General features: G+C 33.7%; 2 protein-coding genes across 3 annotated transcripts; one reads left to right on the top strand and one right to left on the bottom strand.

The window, feature by feature from the left end:
• The first annotated feature begins 513 nt into the window (after nt 1–513).
• LOC115955903 lies at nt 514–4,080 on the top strand. 2 transcript variants are annotated; one of them, XM_031074298.1, is made up of 4 exons: nt 514–985; nt 2,846–3,041; nt 3,330–3,423; nt 3,544–3,976. In XM_031074298.1, exons 1-4 carry the CDS (start codon nt 642–644, stop codon nt 3,840–3,842), a joined length of 933 nt encoding a protein of 310 aa, XP_030930158.1. In that variant the 5' UTR covers nt 514–641; the 3' UTR covers nt 3,843–3,976. The 2 variants fall into 2 exon arrangements, with proteins under 2 accessions (XP_030930158.1, XP_030930157.1); XM_031074297.1 differs by having other exon boundaries at nt 517–985; nt 3,538–4,080.
• Nucleotides 4,081–10,381: 6,301 nt separating this feature from the next.
• On the bottom strand, nt 10,382–15,321 carry LOC115957690 (mRNA cap guanine-N7 methyltransferase 1). Its single transcript, XM_031075999.1, has 13 exons — nt 14,963–15,321; nt 14,250–14,389; nt 14,085–14,153; nt 13,913–13,984; nt 13,575–13,676; nt 13,233–13,289; nt 12,731–12,869; nt 12,232–12,296; nt 12,036–12,086; nt 11,610–11,672; nt 11,327–11,450; nt 10,961–11,022; nt 10,382–10,845 (listed from the first exon to the last, which is right to left on the bottom strand). The coding sequence occupies exons 1-13, from the start codon at nt 15,036–15,038 to the stop codon at nt 10,750–10,752; spliced, it is 1,116 nt and encodes a 371-aa protein (XP_030931859.1). The 5' UTR covers nt 15,039–15,321; the 3' UTR covers nt 10,382–10,749.
• Nucleotides 15,322–18,407: the final 3,086 nt, after the last annotated feature.

Below are 18,407 nucleotides of genomic sequence, written 5' to 3'. Positions count from 1 at the left end.
TTTTAATTTTTTTTAAAATATGTGTGGGTGAAAAAATGTGTAAAAATACGTGTAATATTGTTTAAAAACAAAAAATATATGTTTAAAATCTGTACCAAACAGGACCGAAGCTTCCGGAGAAAGAAGAAGAAAAAAGGAAGAAGAAAAGAGGAAAAGAGAGTGAAGAGACGAAGGAGTGGCCTAAAAGGAAAGAAGAAAAAAAAAAAAAAAAAAGAGGAGTGGCCTAGAAAGAAGGAAGAAAAAGAAAAGGAAAGAGAGAGAAGAGAAAAAGTCATAAAAGACGAAAGAGAATCAAGATTTTCCGAAGCTTTTTATTTATTTATTTATTTTTTTGAGAATCAAGATTTTCCGAAGCTTAAGCCTTAAGCTAACTGTATTTGGGCCGTTCCAGTTATTTCGCCACTGACACATATATCCACAAAAATAGAATTATCATTTAAAAAAAAGCAAAATATTAATAAAAAGATATTATTATGTTGGCGTGGGCCATATCCTATAAAGACCTTTCCTTTTCTAACCCTCATTCGACTCATCATTTCTCATCCAATTCCATTTCTCATTTCTCAGATAGAGAGAGAGAGAGAGAGATAGCGTGCTTTGAGCTTTAACGGAAATTCTCTAGGGTTAGGGTTTCCAAATCAATGGGAGGAGGAGGAGTCATGAGAGCGGCGGCCAAGGTTGCCGGAGTCGGAGTCGTCAGCCACGGCCTCCGCGGCATGCCGTCCGTGCCGCCATCAGAGCAGTCTGTGCGCAACGCCTCGCGCCCTGTTTCCACGATCTTGTCGGCGAAGTCCGCATCCGGTGACGCGGCGGCGCCGATTCAGATGCCGGTGCCGGCAGCGTGGGACGACTGGGAGTTCGCCGACGGTGAGGAGGCTCTGGTGATGGAGGCAGGGGAGCCGATGCCGAGGCTCGTCTTCGGTGGCGTGCCGAGCTTTGAGGAGGCCAAGGAGGCTACCACTGAATTGAAAGACGCACTGGATAAGTATATATCACTTCGATTCAAACCTTTTGATTTTTCATCGATTTTTTGAGTTTCTGAATTTTATTTTTGATCTTTCGTCGAATCTTTGGGTTTAGATTATTATGTTGCTATGCGTGTAATTTAGTGAATGGATTACTTTGTGTTTGGTTACTTAGCAAAACATTGGAAAGATTTTTTTTTTTTTTCCTGAATTGAAAGTCATTTTCTTTTTTTTAAGAATTGAATTGAAATGTCATTAAATCATGGGAGAAAAAAAAAATTGAAGCTTTAAGCATTACATTTCATGGTTTCAAGTAAAAAAAAAAAGAAGAAAAATACTACTACTAGTTTCTTTTTTCCTCAAGAAAACTGAGTAACTGAGTATGACAAGGCAATTGCTGACTGTCATGCTCACAATTGGAATCACATGGGCAGAGCAGTTACATGTGTAATTGGGGTTTAAAAATGTGTTAACGCGATTCATTTCGATATTGGGTATCTTGGACTATCTTATTGCTGATGTGCTGCTGTGTTCGATTCCTATATTGTATAATGAAATGTGTTTGCGCTATTCTTTTAATTTTATATGCATTGGTGTGTGGAAATGTGTTTTTAATATATTGTATAGTGTGTAATTTTTTTATTAGTGTAATTTTTTTTGAATTAAAATAGTTGCTTTAAAAAAATATATATATATATTCTGTTTGTTTGGATTAATGTCCCTTCAAATTTTATTCTGTCAGCTACTTTTTTTGTTATCCGTAGTAGCATAGTTACATTTAGGGTGTGTGTCGGTTAGGTTGGGTTTAGGTATTTTTTTCAATCCAACCTAACCTCTACGAGTTGCAAAATCTCAAGCCAAACCCAACATGTAGGGTTCGGGTTGGGTTGACTCATTGGGTTAAGGCCATTTTGTCAAATATTAAAAAAATAGGGTTTGCATTCAACTATTTGAGGCCGACATTCAATAAATTATTACAATTTGCACAACTGAACATAATACTAATGGATAGGGAAATTTTAGGACAAATTGTAGTGTTGGGCTGTGTTATCTCAGTTGGGTCGGGTTTGGTGGATTGAATGCACACTGCCTACTCACATCAAAGCGTAGGCTCTCTATTTGAAAGATGCAATTTTGAGAATACATGCACTCATCTGTAACATTTTGTATTCTCCAACATCTATTTTCTTTGCATTTTGGAGATAGTTCAAGTGAGGTGGTTTCTTTCAAGACAGGTTATGGAATTGGCTGTGAGGTTCACGTGTATTTTAGAGCCTAAAACCACCAGGTTGTGTTGGTCATGTATCTCTTTGGGTTTTCCTGGGAATCTCTTCAATTGCATTTAGAATTACTGTGAGGATGTTCAGTATGGATTCAATAGTCTGAAATTTAATTTAAACGTATTAAATGATGATATGTTTTGGGCATTCCCATACTTGGTTACATTATTTACCAATGTCCCATTACTCACTGAAAGACATCCTTTTTTTGGAGGATTGTTTATGTAATATCATGTAGTACTGTAAGAGAATTTTTTTCAAAGTAATTAGATTTGGGACGAATCTAGAAGTGTTTCCTTGCTAATTTTGGTCCACATAAAAGTCAGCTAAGCTTGAATTGTTTCAATCTCCTAGGAAGGAGACACAGTTTCGAGTGGGTTGAGATGACTAGGCGACATGATCTTTGAGTAGTCCTAAAATAAAAAAGAAATGATGATGTCTCAAAGATTTAGGGACGGATATTTCTGAGTTAATGAATTTTTTAGTGTTCTTGAAATTTGAACAGAAATGGATGTTTTAAAGTTACTGTTGTTTTTTGGTGGGAGAACTGGTTGGGGGGTGTTAACTGTGTGCACCATATTGAATAATATTATTTTTCAGGGTATATCTGTCATCGCCAAAATCCAATGGATCTGGTGATATTTTTTCTGCAAATCATGTTCCTGGTTTGTCTCTACTTTCAAGCCCTGAGTTAGAGACTAAATCTTGTGTCATCTCTGAGGATACACCAACTGCTCTTGCGCCAAACCATGTCCTTCAGGCATTTAAGTTACTCAATGGAAGCCCTGAAGCTCAGGTAATGATTGACTTCCCTCTCCCATATAATAATTCATGGAATGCTTAAGGCTCATCTGAATCCTATTTTTTTGGAGGGTTCAGTGCAAACAACAATTGATAATTAAACCTAAAAGGCTTCTTCAGATTTTTCGCTCTCTTATATTATGTTCTATCAGAGCTAAATATATGTTCATTGACTGTCTCAGCTAAGTTTAATATTTTCAAGGTTTCACCTACCTGGATATCTAAGATGACTGACCAATATATTCCTTCTGTGATTATATTTCTGTTTTTGTTTCATCCCCAGACTGTTGTTGCTTCAATTGCTTGTGACCCAAATGTCTGGAATGCCATGATGGATAATCATGTGCTTAAGGATTTCTTCCAGTCACACCAGAGAAGTAAGTGTTGTTTGATATATTAGTTTTATTTTTGGCCAATTAGTCAATTTACTTGAGCATGTTTTTTAAGTAGGTCTCATGTACCAGATATGGTCACTAACCTAGAGAAATCAGTTGTAGGTGATGAGTTCAATGATGTGCAATCGGCTAAGAAGTTTGAAGAATCATCTGTTGAAAATGAAACTGGAAACTCAGAGGGTGGGTTTATGAATATTATGGAGAACATTAAGCATAAAGTTCAAGAGATGGTGAGCAATGTGTCCAACTACTTCCAAAATATCTTTGGACATTCAGCAGCAGAGAGTACTTCTGAAGACAATGGAAATACCAGCAAAACCTTCATGGATAGGAGCCTAGGAGCATCCTTCATGGGGTTGGCAGTGCTGGTTATTATGGTGGTGGTGTTGAAGCGTGTCTAGACCCCTTTTAGCTGAACCTCCCTGTAAATTTGTCAAACTCACGAAGTCAAGATGGTTTTTTTTTTCCTCCTTGCCTGCATGTCATAAATACACGAATAAGAATGAAATATGATGCCGAAATTATTAGTTGGTCACTTCAAATTCAATATATGGGTGGATGGTAGGTTGATTGTAGTCAAATTGCTTATTTTGCAGAATCTATTTACAGTTTATGAATGGAGCTTTTGAACTTTTGTCATATTGTCTTGGATTTGGTTCTTTTATTTTGGCCATCAGAAGTAACAAATTCTATAGTCATTGCATTTATGCAAGTTTCAACTGATTACGAAATTTGAGATGGTTGGTACCAACAAAATCCGATCACAGATTGGGTCAAGTGTTGGTAGCGGTTTGAGGTTCCTTAAATACTTCTTGATTTGGGTTGGTTAGTGGGTTTACACGAAATCTAAGCCCGACCAACCTCTCTGACCTTCCATATGAGGGGTTCTTTCAAACTGCTTTAAAAAAAGATAATATATAAATAAATAAATTATGGCTAATACCCCATTTACGAAGCTTGTCTTCTCGAGTGTGCTGTGCTCTTTATGTCAAAAGTAGAAATTACTTGGTGTTAGAGAAAGAAAGATATTTACAGCTCATTGTCGGCTTTCCACTTTATCTGTTTCCATGGCCTTGCAACTTGCAAGGGTTCCAAGAAATGGTCCGGGCTTGGATTGTAGGTGTTGTGATATCTTTATGTAAGGATTGTAGGTCTTATGTAAGGATTGAAGGTTTTATGGTGTAGGGCACTTTTATTTTAGGAGAAATAATCAAGCTCTTAGATCAAGGTGTTGGTGCACGTTTATAGAGCATCTCTAGTAAATTCTTCAAATTTTTGTACTATTTGATGAGTGAACAATGATTTTTACCTTTTATCTACCTACTTTATTCTTTATATTTTCTCTATTTCATTAAAATATTATTTTTTCATTATTTCTTTAATATTTTTTTAGCTCTTCATTTACTCATGCTAGCACAAAAAAGTTAGTTCTAGAATTTTTTAATGTGATAAATTCTTTTCCTAATCTACAGTAACTCATCAAATTAGATGAGTTACTGCTCATGAGCAAAAAACTTTTTGAGAAGTGAAGAGGCTATTGGAGTAATGAATTATGGTTTCATTCTCTATTATAGAGAGAATTTTGGGTTTAGCTATACCATTGGAAATGCTCTTAGGAGCCAAAAATATTATCACAAAATTTACCATCCCAAAATAGCAATCACACTCAAGAACACACATTTTAAAAAAAACTACGGGACAAATTTCAAATAATTTTATTATTATCAAATCAATTATAATAAATCTCGTGTATGTCTCATGGTTAAAAAAAATCTCATTATTTTTCTTTTATTCTAACACACTATTTTTCTCTCACAAGCAGCAACACTTTGCACTCTCTTCTCTATATTCTTCTCCACACACCTCTCTTTCTTGGTTGTTCTCTTATAACCAAATGGCTGAGTAGCCTCAATTAAATCTCTTCAGCCTTTTTTTCATCTCTTTATACATATCTTCTCTCACATACCTAGCACCACCTTTTGTGCATAAAGTACGCTGACTTTAGAGGCTTGAAAGAGATGTCCAACCACTTCATTTAATGAGGAATCTAATTAAGTATGGGTTGGATCACAATGATGTCATGCACCCAACAATCTCCCTTTCAGCCCATTAAGGGAAGAGATCTTCAACCAACTCTTCAATTAGTATTCATGACGGTCAAGCCAACACTAAGTTCAACTTTTTTCATTATTTTCACTAACACTGACAATTTTATTAAAGTCAATACATTACATTTTCAAAGAATTTATTTCACATTGGATATCCATAATCCAATTTTTTGGCTTTCCCTTATCAAAAGCCCAAATATTCTCAAAATTAACTGTTTGATGTTCTCCAACACACTTCCTTTCATGAGGTTCAACAATCTGTAGTGGAGGATATTGCTCCCCTTGCTCAAGACCTCCAAGATCTTTCACTTCATCATTATCCCTAGCATCATGATATTCTTCATCAAATATCATTTCCTCATTTGAAGTACTATTAGGTAAAGAGAATTTTACTCTCTTAGAACCAACACCATTAATTCCAACTCTCACCTATAAAGTTTTCTCAAAATCTTTAAGTTTTTAGAATCCAGTCAAGAATTTATTGAAAACAAACTAATGAATATCACGAATTACAAAAGGGGCTACTTACAAAAGGGGCTACAAATTGAGGAGTGTCTTCTAACCAAACCTGAAATTCCTCCAAAATCTTTGCCTTATGGGCAACCATGTTGCCTCTGTGTTTTACGTGGCTAAAAGTAGACTGACGAAAAAAAAAAAAAGAGAGAGAGAGAGAGAGAGAGAGAGAGAGATCAAATGTTGACATGACCAAATTTCTTTCTGTTTTTGTTTTTTGCAAAGTATTTGTTGCTTCCCGTGCTTGCTGCGTGCCACGAATACAATACAATATAGAACTTTTGTTTTTGCATAGTTAATAGTCATAAACATAATTGGAGGGGGTCTTCCTGGATATAAATCTCAAGAAAGATGGGCCCAAGCCCATTTGGTTTTGGAGTGTGATATTGCAATGGCGAATTTGCTTGATCTCTGGCTGAAACATTGGGTTCCGTTTGGATAGAGGAGTCGAAAAGTAGGAAGATGAAAAATATTTAGTTTTTCCTCTTGTGTGTTTGGTTGGAAGAATGGAAAAGTGGGAATATGAAAAACTCTTTTGTTTGGTTGGAGAGAAAATGGGAAAGATGAAAAATGTAATTTATATAAATTGATTATTATACCCTTATTATATAATATGTAAGGAATAGATTTATTTGTACTCATTACATAATATAAAATTTATCACATCATATATATAAATTTATATTATCATTTTTATTATAATAATGTAAAAATTAGATCGGGTCACGTTGAAAAAAATAAATGTTCAGGTCACGTTGAAAAAAAAAAAAAAAAAAGAGAAAAGAGGGAGGAAAAAATTTGTGGGGCCGGAAAAAATTTGTGGGCCCAAGAGAGAAATTTTTCTCCCAAGTTTTCCATCTTTCCTATTTTCTTTCTATTCCCAAACAGTGGAAAACACTGTTATACCCCCTATTTTCCTTCCTATGTTTTCTATCATTCCTAAATTCCACCCAACCAAACACAGTGTGAAGTTGACAACTTCCCAGTTGACTCCTTTGCTTCAATCCTCCTAGGAAAAGGAACGGTGAAAGGCTGCAAGTAGATGATTTTACAAACTCGACTACGATGTTTTGTTGCCAGTGTTGTTGTTGGGCAATGACAAGGCATGGTTAGCTTCCTGGAATGGGTAATAAGTGTTAAAAAGGTATGATGAAGCATATAGAAAGTGTGTAAACCTGATTGGCTAAGCAAGAGAAAGTTTAAAGTCCCAAGTGGGAATTGGTGCCTATCGTTGAAGATGTGAGAGAACATTCTATCAAGGTTTTCAAACCCGGACCAGACCGTACGGTCCGACCGGAAAAACCTCGAACCGTTCATTTTTGCGGTTCTTTTAGCATCAAGAACCGTTCTATGAGCAAAAAACAGGGACCCGTGCTAACCGCGGTCGGACCTCACGGTTCTGAGAACCGTGATCAGACCGGTTCTCACGGTTCTCTACTTCCCATTGAATTTGAACCCAAAAAAAAAAAAAAAACACAGAAAAGGAGAAAAGGAAGAAGATGACGATGAAGAAAGGGTGGTGCCATGAAGCAACCCATTGAATCTGAACCAAAAATTAAAAAAAACACAAAAAAGGAGAAAAGGAAAGACAACGACGAAACAGGAGTGGCGCCATGAAGCAACTGCTTCTTCTTCTTCTGCTTCTCCTTTCTTTTTTTTCTTCATATTCTGCTTCTTTTTTCTTTTTTTTCTTCTTCTTCTCTATCCGTCTCCCTCTCTCTCTTCTTTGCTGAAACCTTGTTAAGTATGTGGTCTGATTTCTCACTTTCCCTTGTATTTGTTATGACTTGACTACACTGACACGGACCTAGTATTGGAAATATTGAAAACTTCCTAAGCTCTCCACGTGTCTACAGTACATGGACACTTGCTGCCTAGCCTTGGAAATAATGAAAGCTTTTAAATTTTGAAGTTCACGGACACTTGCTGCCCAGCTTCATTGGATTCATGTTTTTGTTAAGTGTGCTGCACTGTTTTGCTGACAACACCACTACCCACTTGACCTTGTGAAGCCCAATGAAGTAATTAGAGTGATTTGACTATTCAAATGTTTTTAAATTTTACTATCCGCCAGTGTTGATACCAGCTTGTATCTTCTTTTTTTTCTTTTTTCTTTTTTAATAAAATATGTCACTTTTAAAAAATTTATTTAAGGTGGGTGGTTGCCCTTCTAATTTTTATATTATAATAATTATTATTAACTATTATTATCATAAGTTTAACTAATCAAAATATAAATAAAGCAAGAAACACTATATTTTTGTTTATAAAAGTTATAATATGAAAAATACATTTGAAAAAAACAAATCTTTATATTTAGTTGGACTATTTTAGTTAGTTTTTTTTATTTGTACTAATTTAATATATTTATTTATATTTTAAATAATTATTAAATTAATTATGACGTCGTCACGGTTCGACCTCGGTCCAATCTCAAAAACCTTGAACCTCTTCGTTTTACGGTTCATTGAACGGTCCGGGTCTGAAAACCTTGCATTCTATATGTTTTGGTGATTGTGATTTGCAAGTTTAACTGGGCTCGAAAAGTGCGCAACAAAGGCTGCACACGTACCAGCCCAATGGGCTCTATGCGAGAGATACACAAAAGAGTAGTTAGTAATCATAAATTAATACAAGACCTTGTTTGAAGACAAGAGCCTATGACAACAGTGATAAAATATAGTATAAGTTTGTGATAAGGTTTTAGTCACAATTTATGCGAATTTTTTATTAAAATATTTTTAAAAGTTTACTATTTTAATAAATTTTTTTAAAAAGTATGATTTATTTTAAAACCACATCAAATTATATAATTACCCAGGTCAAAGTAACTACTTAACACTAGGGTTGTCAATGCTCGATCCAACCCGCGAACATAACACGAACCTGACACGGGTTTTTTCGGGTTAGGGTTGGGCCTTAATGGGTTTGGGTCATAAATAAGTCAACCCGAAAGTGACACGATAATAAACGTGTCATAAGCGGGTCAACCCGCGTAACCTGTAATAGACATGTTTGACATGCTAATTTATTTGTGTTAACCCAAAATGACCCACTTAACATAACCCATTTAATTTGTATAAAATATTTATTTTATTTTAGATTTGTCAAATACCTTTTATATCCAACATATATATATATATATATATATTTTTAAAGTGAGTAATTACAAAAACTTATAAGGGATATAATTGAAAATTAAAATTTTATAAATTCTAGATCTCTAAATACTAAAAACCCTAAATCTCTAAACCTTCTTATAAATATCTTCTTCTTTTTTTTTTTTTTCTTTTTTTAATTTCAACCGTACGACTCACTTTACTATCTTATAGTTTCATGCCCAATTCTTAAACTCAAAGTCTCAAACCGGTTATTGCTCTCTCTCTCTCTAATGTGTTTATTTTTTCTACATAATACTTTTGTTCTATAAACTTTGAACCCATGTGCCGTTATTAATATATGAGATATATTAATTGTTGATTAAGGCCACAGTTGTAGCTTTTGTCTTATGATGTGTGTGTGTGTGTGTTTTTTTTTTTTTTTTTTTTAAATTTTTTTTTAATTTGTATTAGTGTTGGGCAAAGTCTGCATATCTTGCAAGTGAGTTTATTGAGATAGTTTATAAACTAGATCTTATGGGTATTGCTTTTAAAGATTACAAGAATGTAGGTTGAACACTTGAAGTATATGCATTGCTTTTGGGATGTAAAAAAAAAATATTTCTAGATAGATGTTATATTTAATATTATACAAGTTGAAATAAGTTTCGTTACATTCGTGTCAACCCAACACAACTCGTTTATTAAGTGTGTCAAATGGGTTAGGTCAGATCAACCCGCTTTATTAACAGATCGAGTTATGGTTGAAGGATCATAACACGATTATGTTGAGCCATTTAGTCGAATACCCCTACCTCGACACGACACAAACCCGATACGCTAACCTGAATTGACACCCTTATTTGACACATCACAGAAGAAGAGTATTGAAACTTTCTCCATGAAAAGGAAAAAAAAAAAAAGATTCCAGTTTGACGCAAATACAAATTCTAAGAACCAATTTTTATTAAGCAATATGGCATAGTAACACTATTTTTTGGGCATCATAGAGCAACACTTGTAACTTCACTATCTACCTTCCACACCCGTTAAGAAATGAGAGTTTTTATTTATTTATTATTATTATTATTTTTTTTTCTAGAGTGAGAGAGATCGTGTTATTATACTATTGTTCGACTATACTATTGTTCGACTGGCAAGTGAGATACACTTGTCCTACAATATAATCTCAATAATAATCACTACATATAGAGAGAGCCCTTTAATAAAAGTGGTAAATTCATCAATAGCATCAAGAATAATGTCGTTTTCGACGTATTTGTAGTACTTGGTCAAAGACAATTACATCAAATTTTAGTTATGTTACAATTAATCAAGATTGTTGCATCGCCAGAGTGTATTTCCTATAAAAATATTCCTCATCTGGAGAAAAACTATAATCTTTATCTTCTCAGGAGCAGCAAAGGCAGATTATTACTACCATTATTATTGAGGCTAACAAAATTGAATAGTATTAACCATTTCGATGAGGGGTTTGTGATAGAGCACTTTTCAACATCAAACCACCCCGTGACAAAGGCTTCTCCATGCCTTTACAAACATTGTTATCATCCTGTCTAAACTTGGCCTCATGATCTGCTAATGTACATGATGTCCTCCTTCGATATTTGCATCTGCCCCCTGTCTCTTTTGCTGTTTATCTGTGTCCGGTCAGGTTGGCCTCGCTGAAAAGAACACAAAATATACCCCACTTTTAAGTGGCTTGTAACATAATATCAAATATCAACATTGTTGTCACACAAGCACTTCTTTTTCCTGCGTTGGTATGTGGGTACTCACCTTCTTCAAGACAAATGCCAAGTATAAATAAGCTACTTCCCATTCATCTGGTGAGAGTGTACCTGAATATCACAAAAGCAATAACAACAACTATTAAAGCTAGGGCGACAGAAAAATGACAGTTATGAGTAAAGATGAAATATTACATCAAAGATTTTTTTCTCTACTTTTTTCTTCATTTTTGTGGGGGAGACATGGGGAGATAGGTTTGATACCAAAGCACAAAAGGCAAGGTTAGATGATCCTCGACCAACATAAAAGTTGGGTTCTAGAATTACCGAGTACTGACTAGTTTTCTACCCAGAGAAGGGAAATAGTACAGGCCAACAAAAAAAAAAAAAAAAAAAAAAAAAAAAAAACACTTACTCTTATCTTGGTTACCATCACCCAAGGCACCAAGCCTCCGCATGAGATCCACGTATTCTGGTTTTTTCAAATACTCATGCACGAATTCATGTGAATTCTTTGCAAAAACTAGCTCCAAATCATACTGAAAAAGCCAAAAACAAATATGGTCATAAAATGTGAACTGTTTTAAGTGTGTAAGTTGTAAAGCAGAAAAAACTTTACAATAAAGTTTACATGAAAGTAACAATTGAGTTTGGCAGCTGCATCAGAAAAAAATTGCAACCAGTAAACAAAGTTATACCTCTTCTGCCAATGATTTGAAGACATGAAAGGGGACAACCCATTCAGGGCAATCAACAGCATCCTGCAACAAAGAATTTTAATTTAAAATACTTATTCTCTGCATGGAATCTAAGTCCATAGGTGCACATAAATTGAGCTAATTGACCCAAAAATAATAACAAATAGCAATCAGGTGAAAACATTCCAGAGTTACTGCAAAAATTCAACTCATTGAGAATAAAATATTATATTACTTAATTAAATAATAAACTGGCTGCTATGCACACACACACACACATACTCAGATGCACATTCTTTCACAGTAATGCACTGTGCTACATAGCCTGCATTTCCTTGACATGAAAGCCCGCCATCAAATTTAGAGAAACATGAACAATCACCAACAAAAGAAATAGTAACAAACAGACTTGACAATTAACAATACCTCTAGGTGAAACTTGTACTTAATACCAAAGGGGCTGGAAGATTTGAATTTCTGCACCATATAATGAAGCTTTTGTCAAACTAAGAGTAATCTCCAGTAATTGAATAACAAAAATTGATATTCAAGGTTTTTAGGAAGTTATATCATTTGAGTTTTTCAATAAATGTTTCTTCATTGCTTACTAATAAAAGTTTACCTTTTCAGAAAATTCTTCATCAAAACGTATCCAGTAGACACTATTGCCAAAGACCAATCCTTCAGCTGCATATCCAAGTGAAAATAGCAACTTCAATAAAAAATTACAAAACTGGTCCACCATACCACTTAATCATAATGCTTATATATGCTAGAAAAATATCAAAAGCTTCACAATACTAAATTATCTGCTCTAGTTTAGAACTGGTTAATGATGGGTTAAGAAGGTATAAAAATAAATCAAAGAATTTTTTTGTGATTTGATACTTCTAATACTATCCAAGTCACAACAGGTATATTCATCTATCACCAAGCCCCTCCATTATTCCTTTCTTTTCTACTTATCCTCCGTATCCACCACCATTAATCTTATCCAGCTTGATGCTTCACTTTGTGGTCAATGAAAGGAATAATGAAATTCTTAGACTCAAAATTTTAGTTTCCTTCACATTCCTGTTACAAGAAGAAAAGGTATACATGATGAGGTGCAAGAAAAAAACCTTCTCTAAGTTTTTTAATAATCACATTGGCGTCTGGCATTGTTCCAATCAAGGTGCCTCCTGGACGAAGTAAAGCTGATATGTTTGCCAAGGCTCGTCGTGCACGTGCCTCCGTAGACCAGGAGTAATGCAAGGCAAACTGAAAAATATAGTATATTTTTAAGGTTAAGAAACTGCTAAGTTAAGCCTTGAGAAAACTAAAATTAAATCTATATAAATGATTTGTCTGATATACTAGAAAAATAGCACAAAAAATTTTGTGATTTGTTTAATGCACCAAAAAACTATTGAGATTTTATGTACACCATATAACCATCATTTACTACATAACTTTAAACATTCAACATTGTGAAAAGGGGCTGCTCCTGAAATATTTGATTTTATTTGAGAGGTTAAGAGTCTCCAACATTAATCATTCAATGAAATATGATGTGTGAGTGTGTGTGTGTGTATGAAATATGATACCTTTAAAACACAGTTGGTAGACTAGAATATCACTCACCTGGGAACTGCAAACATCAAAGGGAGCATCATCTGCAAGAACATTGTCCAAACGAGCCTGAGAACATAACATGGAACACAAATCAAAGTTATTTCAGCTGCTGTCTTAACAAAGTATATAAAAACTTCTAGTGAAGCAGCCAGCCAAAATTTCAGTTGCTCAAAAGCAAATTCAGTGTTGATCTTATCCATGGAATCATGACAATCAGTAGTGTTCATGTCCAGATATGACACTTGACACAATCCTCATTTGATCAAGTGCAATACTAGATAAGCTCAATTAGAAAGCAGACATGTGGATATATAAGGAAATTCATTTAACTAGCTACAGAACTGCAATTACCTCATAACAGTCTCCACATATGAGGCGGGCAGGAAATGTGAATTTTTTACGACGCTGATGATGGTCAGCATCACCATTATAGCGTGTACGACAATCTTCTATCTGCACAATGCTTAAAACAATGTTAAGATGGTTGATGTCAACATGTGTAGCAACAGAAATACTTGAATAAAAGAAGTCGCCTCACACATCTAACAAACTAACTACCATGATGATTTGCTAGACAGTCTCACCCAACCACAATCCGGCACTAAGCATAACTGAACCCATTAATGTCAATATGTCCACACGGAAAAAGTGGACCAATGAACAGTAAAATGGTGATATGAAGTACTTACTGAGCCTTCTGCTATATCAACACCAACATAATACCCAACTTTTGCCTTATCCCATTTGATGAGATCACCACCCTGGTGAACATTAAAGAAAAACAAGAAATTGCTTAATGTTTACTTTTTTTATAGTAGGGAGGTAAAACGCAGACGCAATAGAATAAAGAACCTATAATACCTTGCCACAAGCAAGGTCAAGAACAGCATCTCCTCGTCGAGCATAGAGTTGAATTAGAACACTTTTAATCTGTTTATCAAAATAAGGAATGACAACAAATAAAAACAATGAATACTCATAAAAATCTCAAGCTCATAGCATGTTACATAAATTGACAAGACATACCCAATTGTTGAGTTTCTTTAAATGGATGATTGGACTAGCTTCTCTTTCTTCCAGAGTCTGATTTGTCCTTGCACTGTAATGCTCGGCCACTTTCCGAGCAAAAATCTTGGTGCTTTCATCCTCTAAAAATTGTGAATCACCTAACACCACAAAGCAAAACACTTAAAAAAGCTAAAATAAGAACTTAATACTCAATTAAGCTTTTATGAAACTGCAAGCAAGGGAAGGAAGAACTCGAAGTTTCTATCTTTAATTCTTCATTGTTTGGAAAGAGAGAAGCAAAACAGCTTACACTAGACAATCTCTGATACAAAGGTTGGTGTAATTCATGTAACTTTTTTATTAACTGCATTCATTTAATTGGATTTGTCTTCTAAACCAAATAACGCATAACACCAAAAACCCAAATTTCAATTTCTTCTTTTGATTGCTTTCTCAACTACCAAACAATTAATATAGCTTACAACCCATGTTCCAGAATTAACACATTAAAGAAGCAATTACCAAATATTCCAAAACCCAGAAATCAATATCAGGAAACAAACTAAAAAAAGTTCCAATTTCTAGTTTCTCTGCCTTTTACAGCCCTTTCCCAGCAACCAAACAAAGGGCCAAAGCACCTTAAACCACAAAAACCCAGATCCAAAAAAGATTCCAAATCAATAGCATCAAAATCCCCAAAATCAAAACCCAGGGAAAGCACAAAAATTAACCTTCAGGGTTATGCTTCAATCTGGACTGAGGTGGCCCAACAGAGCCTGAAGGAGATTCTGGGTACCCTCGTTTCATGACCAAAAGAACACCAAAAAAAAAAAAAAAAAACAAAGCTTTTTGTGTTGCCGATTGAAAACAAGTTCTGGGTACTTTTTTTTTTTGGTGTGTGTGCGTGTGTGTGTTAGATATAAGAATGGAATGTGGGTTTGGTCCAAAATAACAAGTAATTGGTTATTGTTTGAGGAAACAAAGAATACAAAAACTGAAGAAGGTTTTGTTGATTGATGATCAGACTTAAGTGCGACAGAAGGGCACAAGTAAGTAAGTAAAGCCGGAAAAGAGGCTCAGAGAATGTGAGAGAGAAAAAGAGAGAGAGAGAGAGAGATATTTTATACATGTTGGGTCTTAGTCTTAGATCTCGTCGGATGTGGGCCCCTTAAACGAGCCCACCAATTTTTCTCACTAAAGTGGGCTTGGCTCACCTCTAGGCTCTAGCGGTCTAGTCCCCCTATAGGCTCCAGCTTCTTCTCTGTGCGGAGTTTATGGACGGTGGTATTTCAGGAAGTTAAATTTTTTTTAAAATTAAAAAAAATCTAAAAATCCTACCAAAATGGTTAAAAATATACCCTTGTGAAAGGAAAATTGACGTTAGAATGAGGTGGTAGGCAATATGGGACTTGGCTTGGCCTTTTAAGATGGTGATATATATGATTACCCTAACGAGTTTAATTTACTAAAAGCATTAGACTTTAGTTTTGTCCTGAGATGTGTTATGAAATAATGAATTTTTTTGTTGTTGTTGTGATCTTAGAAGAACTTTTTCGCAATGATTAAGTTAACATATTTTAACTAGTTTCTATATGAGCGTATTACTGAGAAAATTAACAACTTATCACATAAAAGAGTTGTGAAATATATTTTTGTAAAATTGTTGCCACTTTAAATGTATTGTTGAATAAAATGATGCATAAAACATATCATACAATCTAAAGTAGAAAAGAAGGGTATAATGCAAAAAAATTCTCTGAACTTGGTCAATATCAAACTAACATTCCTAATCTTCTATTTTGAAATAAGAAGTCATGAACTTTGACAAATATCTAAATTGATGATTTTGTCTAAATTTTTGTTTCATCTATTGGGAAAAAAAACACAAGACAAAATATTTAATTAAAGTATATTCTAAAATGATTTTTTTAATAAAAATGAAATGAGGTTAGGTGAAAAATTGGATAGGAAGATCAACTTGAGAATCTCTCAAAGTTCAAGGCCTTCCATTTTAAAATAGAAGATCAGAGAGTCATTTTCATTTTGATATAAACTTTAGGAAATATTTTTGCATTTTACCAAAAATTAAAAAATAACATGTCAAAGCTATACAACATTTTGGGTAAATTGTACTTTCCTCCTCAATTATTGGGCCCACTTCAATCTCTGTCTAAACTTTAAATTGAGCAATGTCCCTCTTGGTTTATTGTTAACGTGAAATTAACCCCTTACTATAATATTTTATCTTAAATTCAAACAAAAGTAACAAAACCTGTTTAATTTTTTGTTTCAAAAAAGATATTACATTGAATTTTTTTCTTGAAGAAACTCTACCTTGATTTTTATATCAAAATGCATAAACCATGTCTAAGAAAGAAAAACATTAAAAAAAAAAAAAAAACATAAAATATGTCTAAGAAAGAAAAACAATACAAAATACATAAACCATGTCTAATAAAGAAAAATATTAAATTATTTATTTCCTTGTTGTTCAAAAAAAAATTATTTATTTCCTTTTCTGTTTGGGATCCGCTTATTTTGCTGAAACTGAAAACTTTTTGTTGAAAGTATTGTAGATAAAAGTAAAAATTAATTGAAATAGTATAGTGAGACCCATGAATAGTACCAAAAAGTACAGTGAACCCATAAATAGTAGCAAAAATAAACTGACTTTTTAAATTGGAGCCAAATATACACTGAAAGTTACATGAAATTTATAATTAAAAAAAAAAAGACACGTGGTTTGTTTGGTAGAGTTTCTTACCAACTTATTTGTCTTATTTATTTTGTAATGTAATATTTAAGTCTTTTTTTTAATTTATAATTGTACCCTTGTCAAGCTTATTTTTAAGACCTATTAAGCATCAACATCCGTGGAGTTCTTTCTCACAAAAAAAAAAAAAAAAATTCGGTGGAGTTAAAAAATTAGCAGTTAACACCTTCAAAAGTTACTTTATCTATTTTAACATATAATTTCATAACACACCCTACATTAATAATCTTATTTTTACCATCAGCAAAACACTATTCATTTTTTATTAATTTCTTTCCCTCTTCCGCTCTCTTCCTCTATGCCACCAAACCCAAAAAGTGATAAAGTATTTTTTATTTATTTTTATTTTTTTATACCACCTTGTTACAATGAACTGCTAGTCTTGGTGGTTCACTATATCAAGAAGGCAAAATATTGTGCCTTTGGCTCCACTAATGTTGGCACTTAAATTGGATTTGAGCTATTTTACCACCACCAATGATGCTTTAAGTGAATAAAATAACCTTTCTTAAGTGAAGATCACATATAGAGTTTTCAACACTAATTTCTTTATGATGTATGTAGGCATGTGCATCAACAAACATAATCTATCTCCAATGACATACATACATACATACATATATACACACATACATACATGCATATATATATATAAGCTACGAGTTAATCTGGGTAGCGAGTTCATCACTCTTTAGTTTTTATCTCATAACAAATAATAATTTCAGTGTTAATACTATGCTTAACATATTTGTAAGCATTTATTTTGGTATAGATAGAATACATTGTTGGTCACCCAAACGTTGCTATCTACATTAACAGAGTGATCATAGACCACAAAGAGAAGAAATTGTGTAAAATTGTGTCCAAATACAAATAAGGGTCCTAGTATTTATTGGAAAACTCAAGCCCCTTTGGAATTGAACAAATTCATACAACCCAACTAGTTAAACCCTTTCTCAAATATGGATTCCTTGCTATTAAAACAAATACTGAATATGTGAATTAACACTATCCAACAAAATGAGTTATTATATGTGTATGTGTGCATCATATTATAGCATAATCATCTATTACAACCATGTACTAACATGCACATAATTAAAGCTAACTTGTCAAATCCGTTGAGTTGAAAAATAATAATTTTTGCACTCCTGGCCTTCAATCTTTTTTTTTTTTTAATATTATTTTTATAAATAATCGAGAAGCAAATGTAAAATTTATTTATTTATTTATTTATTTTTGAGAGAGAGATATTGTGGCGAAGATTGTCATCTTAGAAAGTGAAAGGATCAGAGTAACAAACCATTCAAACGTCGCCGCTGCAGTTACTTGTAAAAACAATAAAACGACGACGTTTCCCTTTGTCTCTTAGTCTCTCTCAACCCCTGTCATTTTCATTTTCA

This window comes from Quercus lobata, chromosome 8, assembly GCF_001633185.2.
Source record: "Quercus lobata isolate SW786 chromosome 8, ValleyOak3.0 Primary Assembly, whole genome shotgun sequence".
NCBI classification, from domain to species: domain Eukaryota; kingdom Viridiplantae; phylum Streptophyta; class Magnoliopsida; order Fagales; family Fagaceae; genus Quercus; species Quercus lobata.
This window is presented reverse-complemented; position numbering and strand designations above follow the sequence as displayed.